General features: G+C 36.6%; 1 protein-coding gene and 1 pseudogene across 1 annotated transcript; one reads left to right on the forward strand and one right to left on the reverse strand.

Moving 5' to 3' along the window:
* Nucleotides 1-1609: 1609 nt before the first annotated feature.
* Nucleotides 1610-16306, reverse strand: LOC146454264 (zinc transporter ZIP9-like). Its single transcript, XM_085095677.1, has 8 exons — nt 16072-16306; nt 11351-11459; nt 9464-9682; nt 8005-8076; nt 7147-7232; nt 6311-6352; nt 5617-5709; nt 1610-3559 (listed from the first exon to the last, which is right to left on the reverse strand). Exons 1-8 carry the CDS (start codon nt 16165-16167, stop codon nt 3329-3331), a joined length of 948 nt encoding a protein of 315 aa, XP_084951803.1. The 5' UTR covers nt 16168-16306; the 3' UTR covers nt 1610-3328.
* Nucleotides 12569-14034, forward strand: LOC146454265 (uncharacterized; annotated as a pseudogene).
* Nucleotides 16307-16371: the final 65 nt, after the last annotated feature.

Consider the following 16371-nt stretch of genomic DNA (forward strand, 5'->3'; position numbering starts at 1 on the left):
AGTTCCAGAAAATATCCATACTCCCCCTACGGAAGGTTTTGTTATTTTGCACCCCCCATCCCCTTAGGAAATTCTAGTTTAGCTTCATACTTTGCTTCTAAAATTTTGACTTTTAAGTACCCCCTCCTGCTGGAAATTTCCAATGACCTTCCATGATGTGGGTATGGATTTTTTCTGGAACTGCACATTCTAGAACACAAGATTTACAACAAAATATATAAATACAACTATACACAAGCACAGCGGGATGAGGGATCTGTTACAAACTTGAGGAAGTATAGAACTTTAAGGACCTCTGTGACACTTCACATTTTTGCTTATTATGGTAAATCCTTGCATGAACTTAACCTTTGTGCATACAAGACAAGGAGGGAGAGGGGGAGGGTCAGATATAACTTTTTTTTGAAATTTTACATGTTTAACAGTTTGTTTTTTGGGAGACCAAGGATGCCTTTAGCTGCAGCATGTTCATTTTATCCCATGGACACATTTTGATGTGGACGTTTTGTTATTGGCATGTGTCATTGCTATGCTGACCAAAAATAACATTCAAAATTACTGTTTTGTAAGTTTTCTTTTGTCTTTTACTTTTCAGACTCTATTGCAGCAATCCTTTATCAATTTTAATAGATTTTTGTTCCATTGAGGCAATTCATTTTCTAGAGATTGAAAAATCCAAGATGGTAGATCCAAATGAATATGGTGGCCACACAAATAAATGATACTTGATGACATCATCATTGACACACGACCACCTCATCAGGTAGAGAAATTATTGGACTATCTGTTGATAATACAACAAGGTTATAACATTACTGTAAAAATAACAGAACAAAAACCAAACAGTGGGTGGCGGTCTGCTTGTACGTCCAACGATTAAACTTACTGACTATGCTACTTAGGGCTCACACTATTGTCCCTATTCAAATACTACTGTATATAATTAATGACTTAGTATTCATTTCTGTTGGACAGAGAAGCCATCTCAAAAATGTTCTATCAGTTGATTTTTTTTATCTACAGTCAAATATTTGGCACTTATAGGCATGTACATAATATACATGTACAATAAATCTGACTATTAAATAAAGCGTAAAAATATTACTCTTCTAGAATATGCCCTCAGTAAGACCACATTTACCCCCAAAAATGCACCAGATGTGACCATTTCGGACTGTAATTCTTCCGGCCCTTTTGTTTTTTACATGTACCTACTACTACATGTGTGGTCCAGGAAATATCCATACTCCCCCATGAAAGGTTATTGGAAAATCTGAAGGGGAGTGGAAAGCTTAATTGGGGTAAGGGAAGTATGAGGTTACAAAGAAAGCTAGGGAAGTGGTCAAAACTACTATACTCTAACAGGACCCACCAAACCCCAAAATAGACGGTGGTCTCTGCCTGCAACCCCCTTCCTCAACCTCAAAAGATGGCATATTTATTGCAAAGCCACCCCTCTATCCAGCAGTAAAAAATGACAGTGAAATTCAAACCTCACTTTTCTTGTTTATTTAGCAATGCTGACTCTTGCTAGCTGAATATTTTTGGCCAACTCAAGTTTTAAGCCAATAAAATTTTGTCGGTAATGTTCATGAGATAGGTGCTGTCTTCAATAACCCCCAGGGGGGGTAATCGGGTATAAACATGACGAGGGAGTCCGACGGAGCCTAATATTTTGCACCCAAAAATATACATGGACCTTATATTGTGCACCCAAAAAAAAACAAGACTGGAAATTTTAGACCCAAAAAATACATGACTTTCATACCCTAAAAATGCAATCTTAAGAACAGTATACATACTGCCTTTCTGCCTTTCGGATCTTGCGGGAACTTTGGCTTGAATTGCGTAAGAACCATTAGCTTGGCAGAAATTCGAACCCAAAAAAAATATGCGCAGATTTTTCAGTCCCAAAAAAATACATGGTTAAATCTTCAACCCAATAAAATACAGGAGTTGAAAATTTTAGACCCAAAAAAATACGTCGGACCCCCCCCCCCCCCCCCCCAATTCCTAGTGGGCTAGGGTTTTCTTAAACCAAATACCTTCCATGGGGGAGTGTGAATTTTTCCTTGAACCACACAATTTTATTTTACTACATGCTAGCATAAAACAATTTAAGAATTTTTAAGACAAGCTGAAGCTGTTCATGCATTAATGAGTTGCAATGCAATGTTTGTGGGACTTCTGATTATTAATAAACTCTTTTCCTGCTAGGATTGCCAAATTCAATTTTGACCATGTGCTTGGTTTTTAATATTATGCGGACAGCACTTTAGAATTCAGAGAGCACTGCTCAAGAGCTTTAATAATAGAATTATTCTAACAGTCGTGTACACCTATGGATTTATACCAAGGTGGAGAAGCTTGAGTCACCTTTTGCAGCACAAACAGCTGCCAGCACCAAAGGACACACCCCTCATTTTTTTTTTAAATAGCTTTAGAGTGAAAAGGCTCCTTTTGATATTATTAAAATTCAGCTTGACAATAAGGCCAAGAGGACACAAACAAAGGACATTTGATAATCATGTTTATTCATCTCTGTCCCTTGTGCCTTCTGGACCTCAACATCAAGTTTAATTTTAATATTTCAAAAGGAGCCTACTGTCAGATATTAAGACACCATCTACAAAAAGAAACGTTTGAACCACCTTGTACAGCATGATGAACAGCAATGCAGAAAAGTATTGTTCATTGTTGCTGTAGCTGTCATGGCCACATTTAAGATTTTATCCAGACTTGCAAAGTACAGCTGTAGTACTTGTTGTAGTATACGCAGCAAAGTGCTGCTCATCAGCTACCACCCAATTAACAGGCACACTAGGCTATATGATCGCATCCATACACTGCAAAGTTACAGGTAGGGCTACATTTTGTGGCTCTACAGTGTAAATCTAATGTATATGATCATATTTCCAGGAATGATAAACTTAATGAGCATTAAGGACAGTGCCTCTACTACAGACCAAGGTATTTTTGCACAGAAGAAAAAGAGAAGAGAAAAGCAGATCTTAGCAGGGGATTTAAAAATTATATTTTTTTTATGCAAAAAGAAAATTGGGGTTAAACATGAATTTCTCAGAGAATAATAATTCTAAATTTAAGATTTAAAATAAATTATAAAACAATGTATGAGATTAGTTTGCCAATTGAAGCTCAATTATTATTTTCTGAAAAATGTGTGGTTACCCCAAATTTCTTTTTGAAATCTTTTTTTCCTGCATAGCAATAAACCTATGAATCTAGGCAATACCCTTAAGACATCAGTTTCTTGAGCCATCCCAAGATGCGCAGAATGTACCCGCAAAAGTACAATGAGGCACAGTTCTTAATGTCCATGGCTATGTGTTTGGGAAAGTAGAAGTGGCGACACTATTCCAAACACCATAAGCAATAAATCAGTCCTTTGCAGCCCTTGCTCTGTTCCACCATCACATTGTGAGCTCTTACTCATAAGTTCTGGAAGCACATGTACTGTAGCCACGTAAAGGAATGTCCCCGCTGAAAACAGCATGGCAATACCAGTGCCGTTTACACTTGAAAGAACTTCCTTACTGCTCTGTTGGGGATAAATCGTTCAACAATTCAGTCAGTAGCACACTTCCACAAAACCTAAGGATGGTTTTGTTACATTCGTGTACATGTACATGTACAATTTATAGCCAGCGATTAAGCCTGTGAGCAAGCTCCCTATTTGGTCTTACACAAAATTATTTATACTGTCCAATCCTCTCATGGCTTTCACCTTACTCACTGCTTGCACCCCAAATAAAATCTTGCAGGTTATCAGCAATTGTGCCCCTTACCCCTATGTACAGTCAACTCCCTTTATTGCGGACACCCTCGCGACTGCGAGTTAGTGTCCTTATTAGCAAGAGTCCGTAATAGCGTGAATTTACAACTGTATTTCAGTCAAACTTCGGTAAATTATTTTTACCCGGGATTTAGTTGCTGTCTGTGTTATCAGGGCATGAAATTAACTTTTTTCTTAGGGAGGCATTTGGCTCCTAAATATTCCAAAGTGGTAGCCAAGTGCAAAAAGTTAGTAGCCATTTTTTTTTCTGAAACGAAAACAAAAAACAAAGAAAATGCGTTATCATGGACGATAATATCAAATCGTAGGCCTTTCTAGCGTTAATAATGCCTGGACGGTTTGTTGATGTCTAAAGAATAGCAAACGGCATTCTGGTCACAGTAAAGAATGAACATCACCAACATTTTTTCACATGGTAGTTTTTTATTTTTATTTTTGGAACTTATTCAAAATTCACAGTTCAAAATGAGCTCAACAGCCGCGAGCAAACACAAAAGACTCATTTGCGTCTCATCGCCCAACAAAGCCAACGAAACAGCAACGAAAAGACAGTTTCCATTAGTAGAAGTAATTGTGGGTGCTATTTCTTGCCGTTAAGGAATATCCTCTGGCACCAGGGACATTGCCAATTGTCTTTTGGTAATCCCACATGGCCACGGAGTGGCAAGGTGCGAAAAAACTTCTTCTTGTCGGCATATTTTTCTTCCATGGCCTGTGCGAATTCCAAAACCTCATCCTAGGTCCTGTTTGTACACGCAGCCAATATTTGAAATAAATTTTCCCGATCCTCGTTGATGTTCATTTTAAATTTTAATCACTCGGTGACATGAATAATGAAAGTCCGACAAAATCCACCAACTTGGATATTTCAAAAGGTCATTTGTATTAGCAAAAGGGACATTTGATTGCACAAAACACAACCTCGCCACTGAAAAAATTATCCAAGATGGCGGATGTTAACGGAGAGTTCGTGACAGTTTTACTACAAATAAACCTTGCCATTCGCACCGATTTTTTTTTCAAGCTTTATTTTATTGCACAAGACATAAAGGTAGGATAAAGCAACGGGTTCTGGTCGCCAATGTGGTGACTAACTTTCGAATCTTGGTCGCCAACACGGAAAACTTAGGAGCATTGGCGACTGTATCAGGCGCAATTTCGTGCCCTGGTTATCGGGGTGTCTGTTATAGCGAGGTGTCCGTAAGGTGAGAGTTGACTGTACATGTATATAATGGCTTGAAATAATATTCTAATAAGTCAAATCTCATAAAAAAGGCTTATTCACAGTCTAAGCTTTATCCTGATTGGTTGAGAGTCAGTACTGATAAACAGACACACCCCTGTTGTGTTTGACCATAAGATTATCAGGCGACTTTTGGTCAGAATTTGAAAGTACAGTTCACAAGGGAGGAATGATTTTCTACCCCTTTCTGAACTTCATGTAAATGGAACCCCTCAATTGAAAGTACATGTAACTACTGCTATTAAATAACATCACAAAAGTGGCAATAGAAAACCAGCAAAAAGCTACACAGTGTATGTACAGAATAATGTAGCTAAAAGTAATGCGCAGTTCCAGAAAAAATCCATACCCACCCTATGGAAGGTCACCAGAAATTCCCAGGGGAGGAGGGTCTTGTAAAAGCCAAAATTTTAGAAGCAAATTATGAAGCTACATGCAAACTGGAATTTCCTGGGGGGAGGGGGTGCAAAAAGCTCATTTTTGGGGGGGGGGGGGGAGTATGGATATTTTCTTGAAGTACACAATACTTAATATAGTTGTATGAGCTGTGTTTATGTACCTGACTGAGGCCAAAGTAAGTCACCAAAGCCATTATTGGGGCAGCTGCTGCAAATACTAAGAGATGTTTTCGTATTCTATTTCTTACAAGTCCCTGAAAGCAAAAGTGGAAGTATACATGTAAATAATATTACTTGAAAGAAATACGATGTTATGTTTCAATAATGGTTAAGCCTCATTTTCAAGTTAGCAACGCAAGCACAGGCACAGGCAAAGTGCAAGCATAAGAATACTGATAAAATTTCACTGTAAAAGAAAGAAACAGCCTTGATGCAAGCATAAGCACAAGGGCAAGAAAGGGATCAACTTGTTTCCCTTTGTCTTGTGCTTGTGTCTTCATTTTTACTTGACATAAAGATCTTACGTCTGTGCTTGCATGGCTTGCACCTGTGCTTGTGAGGTGTTCTTGTTGGTTTTACAGCAGTAAGGTTGGATACAAATATTACTACCAAAACAACAACTTCACGCAGAGCTCAATTTTATCTTGGTTCCTGGTAGTCAGGCATAAATTTGGTTAACCCAAAAATGCACAAGCTCATGGACAACAAGAGAATTCTACAACATTTTCATGATTAATAATTAAACCTCTCCTTAAACATGTATATAGTGGATAGTAAGAGATGTACAGTACATGTAGGAACTGAGTGGAAACCAGGAGGAGAATTTCAATATTAATAATCTCTAAGTAACCTCACCTCATGGAGAAGAAAAGTTGATAAGCCAAAAGCAGCTGGTGCCTGCAAAACAACAACAACAATTTATAATGATCAGGACCTATAATCTAAGGGTATAAAGACTCTGAAACAGTGACATGAAGAAAATAAAATGACAAGAAACAAAAAAGCTGCTTCTACAGTGTAAGCAGGAAATTGGGGCAATGACAGATTAAAAGCTCTTCAAAATTGCAAGATAACAAGATTTCTGATTTAAAATTATGAAGGTGGACAAGCATAATTATGTACGTGTACTGAAAAACGTTCTGTCAATTATGGTATCAACTTTCCATCTCTACAGGATGTAAGTAAGTGGTAACTTGCAATCTGTTTTAACCTCCACAAGCCTCATTCCACATTCTCACAATAACAACAAAAACAAAAATTATGGTCCCGCCAATCAAAAGCTCATTAATGCCAATCAAGTGGTGTATACGCAAAGTACATCATTCTGTAGGATATTAATCTCTTGAAATCACATATTTGTAGTCAATTTTTGCTGAATTTTATCCTCAATTTCAAGCTTGCCAATGGACAGATCCTTTAATACACATTATGTTTTTAATATACACATATATTGTCAAGCCTTCATTTAAACAGTAAGCATACAAGACCTGCAAAAATACATGAACATTTAAATGCACATACATGTGTGTAAAGCAACCTAAATATCATTATTAAACATGGCATTAAACTGTGTAACTATGTACATGTACATCACTGTATAAACTCAACATGTACTTGTAGCAATCCATGTGTATGTACAGTATGTGACAAAATTGGGAACATCAATGTAATTGAAAGAAACTCCATGTTACCTTGTGTAACATGATTGCCACAAACACAATCATTTCAACTTCTGTTTTGGAGGTAGATACAGCTGCTCCAAGAGCTACACCATCAGCTGGAATGAAAAAAAAAAAAAAAGGAATTCTACATGTATTTTGCCACAAAATAGTTACAATTTTTAACTAAACAAAAAAAGTGTTGAAATTAGACCCACAACAGTCTAATGCTCAATGCATGAAACTCTGCACATAATGCACAGCCTTTATTACATTAGGCAAGTTCTAAAAGGAAACTGGCCGGGAAGATTTTCTTAAACTGAGAGTGAATCACAGCTCAATCCTACACGGGTATGAGAAGCTAAGATTTTACTACAACCATTACATGACTAAGTTGTTGAGCATAGTGTTCATATCCTCAAATGACTTGCATCAATAAATAATATTATTAGTCAAATAAATTACAGGCTTTTGCTTTTAAGAATGTTTAAAACAAGAAGCAATTAAATTGCTCCTTGCAATAAAATTTGTGTGCAAGGCCAGTACACTGTACCTCTGAACCTCTGTTAACTCAGAATTGTTCAATTTAATTTGAAATCACCCCAAAATGCATCGCAAACTCTCGATGTACAGGTTAGTATAGTTTGTTTTTATGCAAAGACTACACTGTACCTGCAGTTAAAATTAATCTGTAACACTTGAGTAACAAAACATTCAAGATAACAAGTTTCCATTACTAATAATTATTTTGATACACAGATACATTCCATCTCTGAAAAACAAAACAAAACAAAACAAAAAGATCTTTAGGAAATAGCACATCGTGCCAAGCCAGAGGACAATAATTTATTGATTGTCTAGTCCTGTGGAGTGCTATAAGGTTCCCCTTACCTGCAGCATGAACAACCAGACCAACAGTGGCAGTGATTTTGCTGTGTCTCTGCCGGCCATTACCCTCTGGATCTGCATCGAAAAAATTTTAGGATGCACTTGAAAATGAATGAAATAACTAATAAGAATGGGACTTAAACTGCACAGTAACAACAGTGATACCATCCAGCAACCACTTTAAAAGGATAGTGTCCAAACCAATGCTGTATTATTAAATTTAACAATTATTCCACAAGTACAGCTGTACTGTCATATACACTGGATACGAGATAACAGATGTACATGTAGCTGTATACAACAACTTACAAGTGCAAGTGCAATAACTTACTTTTTTACAAAGGAATGGTATACAATATCACATGTAATCATTAGGCTACCCAAACGTTTTTACTGTTAGGTAGATGTGCATTGTAGAACCTAACAATTCATAGGTTCGGCTCCTAACTTCTCAGTTTTTGGCCTTGTAGGCTCCATCAAATTTTCCAAAGCCAGCAGCCTTAATAATGGCTGATATCTCATAGCCAAGCCAATCGAAACTCTGGAATTTGTTGTTGTTGTTTATTATTTTAATGTGTTCTTATAATAATTATTATTATAATTATTATTAAGTATAGGCATACTACATTGTACATGTAGCTTGCTTTATTGTCTTGAAACAGAAAGACTAAAAAAGTAAAGAGATGAAAACTATATGCACATTTTATAGAAACATAGACAGTACCAAATGAATATTCTTCCAGTGACAGAAGCATGTTTTACTTATTATAATAAAATAAGAACCTTTTGAGGATAGTTGGAAATATGCAGGTTCTTATATAATATTATATCTTATATATAATAAAATATATATCCTATATATATAATATGCAGGATTTTACCAGACGCAGATCCGTACCGGTTTCTATCAACAGTTTTACAGAAATTGGTCAGATTTTTCATAATAAATACATATAAATTTTTGATTAAAATAAATTTCTAAGTTGAAATCTAGAGAATGGTTTGGACAATTGTTTTTCCAATTTCCGGGCAAAAACACGCTCTGGCTAGGAGATTTTCCTGCCAGCAAGTCACCTGTCACTTGTCACTACATGCAAATGTGAGAGAAATGTGTAAGTTTGGAGGCAACTGAAAACATACTTGCGAAGCACCATGTCACAGACAAAATTGATAGGACTTGCCTTGCTTTATATCCGCTACAATGTGGAAATTGATTTTTATGAAATAATCCGCAAATCACAAGGCTTCATCCAAGGAGAATAGAACTTGCTAATATCCTGTCTGAATGACTAAGAAACCTAGGAAAGGGGACTTTAGGGAGTTAAAATCCAAAACATTTCCCTGGGGAACATGCCCCCGGACCCCCCTAGAAATTTGCACCTTTGGCACTCGTTGTTTCGGAAGACGGTTGCCCTTTATCCTAGATCAACGCCTGTTAACTGTATTACTAACAAATTTATACCTGCTCCAGATGGTGCATGTGAGTGGCCACCACTAATGTGATCGATTAACAACATAAAGACAAAGCCACAGCATAAGGAGAGACCAATAAACACATCAGGTTCAACTTGAGAGATCTGATGCTTCAGTTCATCGACATGTGAATGAGCTTCACTGGGATGCAAATGCTCCTCAGATACATCAGCAGAGTCAGCTGCCGAGTGCATATGGGAGGCATGACCTTATAAGAAAAAAAGCATTGCAGATTAATGTCTCTAATTGACTATGGCTAGGGAATGATCCCAGAGATGTGGGTACTTTCACACACTATATTATTACACTGTAGGTACAGTGTACATGTACCGGTGTTCATGACATTATTAAACCGTTATAGTGGAAAAATGCATGTACAGTATATAATATTGTGATTTTGTTGTGTCAAGAAGGGTTTTTGTTTTAGTGGGGATTTGACAAAATAATAGGCACACTGGTATATTACATATTTTTGGAAAAAACTGTCTTGAAAAATGGATTGCGCATTGTATACAGGTGCACAGTATACAAGGGTAAATACAGTATACACTGTATGTTGTGGTTTAAATTTTTTATGCAAGCACATCAGAAAACTGGTTTACTACTGACATTAACTACATTGCATATATCCACCACGGTTTTCATTTTTTGTATTGCATCATATTGAAAACAAAAAGTGCTTAGCAGAGTTGAATACTGTAATAAATTTAGATAACAGATCTTTGCCATTTTGGTTGAAAAGGGGAAGTTTAAAGTTTTGCATGAACATGTGTTGTAGGTTAAAATGAATCCAGGTTAAAATGATTTCAACCTAGTAGGTTGATTTGTATTTTCCTTTGTTAAGGTTGGGTAATTTAGGCCCTCCACAGACTACGGATTTAGTTGTCGACAACTAAAAAACGTAGTCTGTCGCGCAAGTTGTTGACAACTAAACCCCAAATTATTAGTTGTCGACAACTAAGCAGTTCCCCTTTTGGAAAAGGGAAACTGCTTAGTTGTCAACAACTAATAATTGTCGACGGCCTCATTTTTTGGCATTTTTCAAGTGTGTGAAAACGTTTGTTTTAGTTGTCGACTACTTTTAGATCTCCGCGCTATTGTGTCAGCGGCTTTCCCCGCCAGCTTAAAACATGGATGATCGCAGAAGTAAAATACTTGGTAAAGAAAACATTCTTTTTGATCTTCCTTCTCCACATCCCATTCTTAGAGGTGGAAACGACACTAACGATGTCATTATTGCCGCAGCTTGTGCCCACCAACAAGTTCTGATACAAAACGATTGAAAGGCAAATTTGGCGCAAAGTTCGTTTGAGGGACTTTTTGCCAACGTGCCGTATAAACTGGAATGACGGCGATTTTATCATCAATTTGTGAGTAGACAGGGGTACGTTTCTTCTTATTGTTGAAAGACTGACCCCTTGGTGCCCTAAATCAGTATTTTAACGCCAGTGTGTGGAATCCCTGTATCGGACTTATTTAGTTGTCAATAAATTTTAGTTGTCGATCACAAATAGTTGTTGACAACTAAATCCCTAGTCTGTGGAGGGCCTTACTTATGAAACAAAGGAAAATACAAATCAACCTAGGTTGAAATCATTTTAACCTGGGATTCATTTTAACCTACAACAAATGTACTTCCAAACTTGAGCTGGAAAATTGATATTTTTGTCTGAAAATGATAAAAAATAACTCACTGTGACAAAATCTTTACCCAAGTAATTGGGGTAAAGATGTGATGTACAGTACTGTACATTAAAACATAAATATTATTATGATTACCATACCTTTAGTTTGTTATAATTATAGAACTGTATTACCTTACAGCTTTAAAAATATTAGAAATAGTTTATAATAGTTAATAGTTTAGAGTCCTTACCATGCTCCTGTGTCTCATATAAAGCATGGACTCCTTCAGGAATTATGACGGCAAGTGCTGTCCCCACCAAAAGACCAGCACCAAGTATACTGATCATCCGCAAACGCCTCTGTACACAAAAACAAGCAATTTAAGATAAGCTGCACATTGTACATGTACAATGGATACTTTTCATTTTGGTGCCTCCTTTTGCCACTTTGAACACATGCTGCACACACCCTCTTGTACACCCTCTTTTTCGACATGGGAGAAGTAGATCTTAGCAAGGGTTACTGGAATCCAAAGGAAGTTCGGGGTAACCATGCATTTTTCAGGAATAATTAAGCTTTGACTTTGAAAAGAAAAAACATAATATTATGTAGGTTATCTCTGAAAACATGAAAACATGGGGTTACCCTCAATTTCCTTTTTTGATTCTTATACTGTACCCCTTTAATATCAAGATCCGCTTTACCCACATACACTGTAGCCATAAACTGTGCAAAGAATTAATACCTCAGTCTGTACCAGTATTTAAGAGGTACATGTACCGTCCTTAATTAAATATCAGGTCAAAAATTTATAACACTTCCTCCATTTCACTCATACATCTGGGCCCATTTGTTAAAAGCCCGATTAAGCTAATCCTGGATTAACGTAAACTTTGACTTGGGTTTAATTGTTAATCAACAAAAATTCTTCCAAAAGATTTTCGGCCCTCAGTTTTGACTTAAGACTTTTCTTTACCTTTAGCTTGAAATTAGCCTTTAAACCCATTTTAACAAACTACGACGAAAGCCTCGATTAACTTTTACTCCTGGATTAGCGCTAATCAGCTTTCGAACAACCAGGCCCTGGGTACTACTGAAGCTATTCTTTGGTATTTAGTGCATCAAAATGTCATTCATTGCATTACAATGTATGAAATACCTTTACAAGTCTGAAAAAAAGTGTGTGTTTGTCTTATTTCAAAGTTGCTTTTGAGCAACAAATAATCAGCCTAAAATTCGACACAAGATGGTTTAATACTCTCAGGCCTTCAATTATTACTCTGATAAGTAATTTTATTGAGGACATACCCATCCCAGTCCCTTCCCCTCCGTGGTCCCTGTGAAAGAGGTCATGATTTTGGAACTCCCGATCTAGAATGGGGAATCCATTTTACAGATGTTTCTTATAATGGGGTATAAATTGTTTGGAATGCATGAAAGCTTCACATTCGCGCAGGGACATCATGCCGCGCGGACGCGTCTCTTTGCCGTCCGCGTAGTTGAAATATGGCAGCGACGCCCAATAACTCTCGGTAAATACAAATTAACATCCTAGTTACAAATGTCCTTTTAACTAAATGCGCGCTCAGAAAAACAAGCGTGGCGAGAGAGGTTCCATTGAAGAAGAAACATTGCCTCAAGCTTCAAAGATACTAAACATGGCCTCCGAATCTGCTGGAAAAGTCGAAGGAGACATAAACGTAGTTATTCAATCACTGGCCGACAGCGAGGAGGAGCCTAGTCTGTTAGAAATCAAAAGCTTACTATTAGCAATCAATCAATCAATCAACTGCTCTGTTTCATCACTTCTGAGTGACAACAAAGCATTGAGAAGGGAACTGGAAGAATTAAAGGACTGTATAAATTTCAACAACCGCAAACTGAAAGAGCTCAAGGAATCGTTACAAAAGACGAACAACGAAAACAAGGCGTTACAAGCGTCCCTGGATTCAACTAACGAACAGCTAAAAGCAACGAAAGAAAAACTTCGTAATCAAACAGAAGATATTGTGCAACTATGGGATAACTTCGATAACCTCGAACAATACACACTGTCACGTAAAAACTCCATTGAAATACAAGGAATTCCGGAAGACGCCTATTCTAGTACGGAGGACGTTGTAATTAAAGTAGCCGAAGCTCTTAACATTACGGTCGAGCCGGAGGACATCGAGATTTGCCACAAATTAAGATGAGGAAAAGGTATTATCGCGAAATTTGTTAGCCACAAAACGAAGTCAAGCCTTTACAAGAAGCGTACACAGTTGAAGAACGTTAAAATCAAAGATCTCTTCCCTGGATATCCAAGCACAAAAAAACGCTGCATTTTTATTAATGAGAACCTGACAACTTATAGACGACGATTATTAGAAGAAGCTAACAGGCGCAGAAGAGATGGTACGTTGCTTAGTGTTTGGACAATGGATGGTAAGATGTTTGTTAAAACTTCCCCCGATGGCAGACCTATTAGAATCTCCTCTGAGGTAGACTTAGATAATTTATAATCATTACAAAAATACATTGTTAGTATAAGGCGTCTGCTCTTTCCCTGCCACTAGTTTATTGTTAAGTGTAATGGCTTATCAAATTGTAGGTAAATTAACTAAATGTGTTTTTTTTATTCTCGTTCCTTTTTTTGTTTATGTATATGATACATTATTGTTTATATTCCATCAAACGTTTCTCATTTCCTGACAGTAGGCTTTGTTTTTTGTCTGATTTTTTATGTACCGGTAGTCTCTTTACATATGTCAGCTTAGAACTTATTTATCAACTCCAATCAATTTTATTCGTTAAATTCCTTCTCCAATCTCACAACTATCTGGATTTCCATAAAACTTACTTAAATGATCGCTGATATATTCAAATTGATCTCGTTGAATGTGAGGGGCATAAATAACTTCCAAAAAAGAAGAACAATGTTTTTATGGTGTCGAAGGAAAAAGTCTCACCTTGTCTTTTTGCAAGAGACACATGTATTCCAAAAAAGAGATAGAAGCTCAGTGGAGAAATGAATGGGGTGGAAAAATTTTGTTTTCTCAAGTTATTGCTCTTTCTGCAGTCATGAAAACGAAACTTTGTACCATCTTATGTTTCACTGCCCTTATTCAAGAAAGTTTTGGGAAGCCTTTCAATTATACAGTATTTTCTCCAGGTAACAAATCAACAAATAAGTCTCAATTCACAAGATGTTCTTCTTGGAGTCATCTCCTCAAAATGCCCCCTGCTAAATTATTTGATAATCATCGGCAAATTGTTCCTGTGGGATTGCAGAAGGAATGGAGTTCTTCCCAACATAACTAACTTTCTAGCAAAAGTAAATATCAAATTACAAACAGAAAAATATGTTAGTATCAAGAATAACATGCTCAAAGAATTCTATGATAAATGGAACTTTATTTATGGTAGCTAGAGTTAGTTAGACATAATTTGCTGACTACCGGATACTATATATTATTTTACATCATGAATGTTAAAATTGTAGTCAATAAGTTTTTTTTTTCCATTTTTCGATTAATATCTAAGTTAGAAGTGTTGTATTGTAGGTATTGGTGTATAGTAAAGCTGTACATCTATAAGTTTTCTATTAGTTATTAAGTTGGTGGCGTTATATTGTAGTATTGTGTATTGTAAGTCTGCAAGTACTGTTGTATTTAAAGTGGTCTATGTCAATAAATTTATTCAATAAAAAAAAAAAATGAAAGCTTCAGATTACATGTACATGTATCAGCAGCCATTTGAAAGCTATTCAGCTATTGAAAGTTACGCTTTTTTTAGAATTGTCTTTTTTTCTTGAACAGGGTATCATTTTGAGTGGAAATTCGTTCTAAAATGTCAGTGTTAAATAATTATGGAGATGCTGGCAGCACATACCCACCCAGGGGAATAGCTGTGGTCTGTTTTGTGCCATACTGGGGTCCTTAAATTCTGCACCAGCACGAAAAACTGAATACTGACAGTAAAATAATACCACAGAAAATATTTAATGACATTGCTGAGAACTCCTGAAGCAAATGTCCACATGCAATATTTACAGTGTACATGTAATGTGCAGTTCCAGAAAATATCCATACTCCCCCCACAGAAGGTTTTTTGTTTTTGCACCCTCCCTTCCCCCAGGAAATTCCAGTTTAGCTTCATATATTGCTTCTAAAATTTTGACTTTTAAGACCCCCCTCCCCCTAGGAATTTCCAATGACCTTCCTTGGTGTGGGTATGGATTTTTTCTGGAACTGCACAATATTTACATAAACAATAAACAGATTTCCTCTTGCACAAAGCCTTTCCAACATAGCATGAACAATGGTGGTCTGTTTTGTACTATTTATTACCCCTGAGCCAGAGCCAGAACAAAAACTGAACTGATACAGTGTAAACAATTGTCGTAAATAGCACAAAAAATATTTCACGACATTGTTGAGAACTCAGCAACTGTGTAAATGTAAAATTTAGAAACAATCTGACTTAACTGCAAATGTTTGTAGTTATTTAACATATTTAAATTAAAATGAATAAATTAAGCTTAAATTAATTTGTATTCTTGCATGCTTTTTTGATCCTTACGTACAATCTTATGTGAAATCAGAACTATTTTCTTCAATCTTCAAAATCAATTTTAGTTACAGTTGTGTTCCATTATAAATAACGGCCTGTAGACGGCTGCTATATCCTCATCAGTCATCACATCGTTGGTCAGAAAAGTGGCCGACGATATGTGCACGTATATGTAGGCTAGGCTGAATACAAAGTTTAGATATTAGAGTAGCTTATGAATGGCCTGTTCGCCCTGTTGTCGTAAACAACAGGATTACGAACTTAATCGCGAGTGAAAGTTACCGCGGTCGAAATTAACAAGAACAAAGATAACGTGTCCATCTACAATCGTAACTAAAATAAGTACATTAACAACCAAAAGCACATAGTGTAACTTGATTTTTAACTACATATAAGAACTTACACATGTAATCTTACCTCAGACATCGTGAAGGCGAGTGGAATAGCGCCGGCAATGTAACATCCAGCAAGCATGCAGAAACTTAAGCCGAACAACCTAGTTACATCATCCATTTCCCTTGAAATAAGTTATCTATCTACAAAGCATACAAACAAGCTATAAATTGATTCTGATCGCTCCAAAAGGCCTTAAAATGTAATATATTTTGCCTAAAATTTACATTTTCCGAAATGATTTTCTGACACGCGTCCGTCCGGCTATGTAGCCGCGCAATTTTGTCAGCGGTGTAACAAACTTGCCTCGATTTCGTTTTCCCA

Source organism: Pavona decussata, unplaced genomic scaffold, assembly GCF_977016875.1.
Source record: "Pavona decussata unplaced genomic scaffold, jaPavDecu1.1 SCAFFOLD_303, whole genome shotgun sequence".
Lineage (NCBI taxonomy): Eukaryota > Metazoa > Cnidaria > Anthozoa > Scleractinia > Agariciidae > Pavona > Pavona decussata.

Bases quoted from the DNA above. Each gene is read 5' to 3' on its own strand.
- LOC146454264 (XM_085095677.1), bottom strand. From the start codon at position 16,167: ATGGATGATGTAACTAGGTTGTTCGGCTTAAGTTTCTGCATGCTTGCT. The intron at 8,077-9,463 runs GTATAAATTTGT...TTTTCGATGCAG, and splicing joins ACATGCACCATCTGGAGCAG to ATCCAGAGGGTAATGGCCGG. The intron at 7,233-8,004 runs GTAAGGGGAACC...TTTTCATTCCAG, and splicing joins TCTGGTTGTTCATGCTGCAG to CTGATGGTGTAGCTCTTGGA.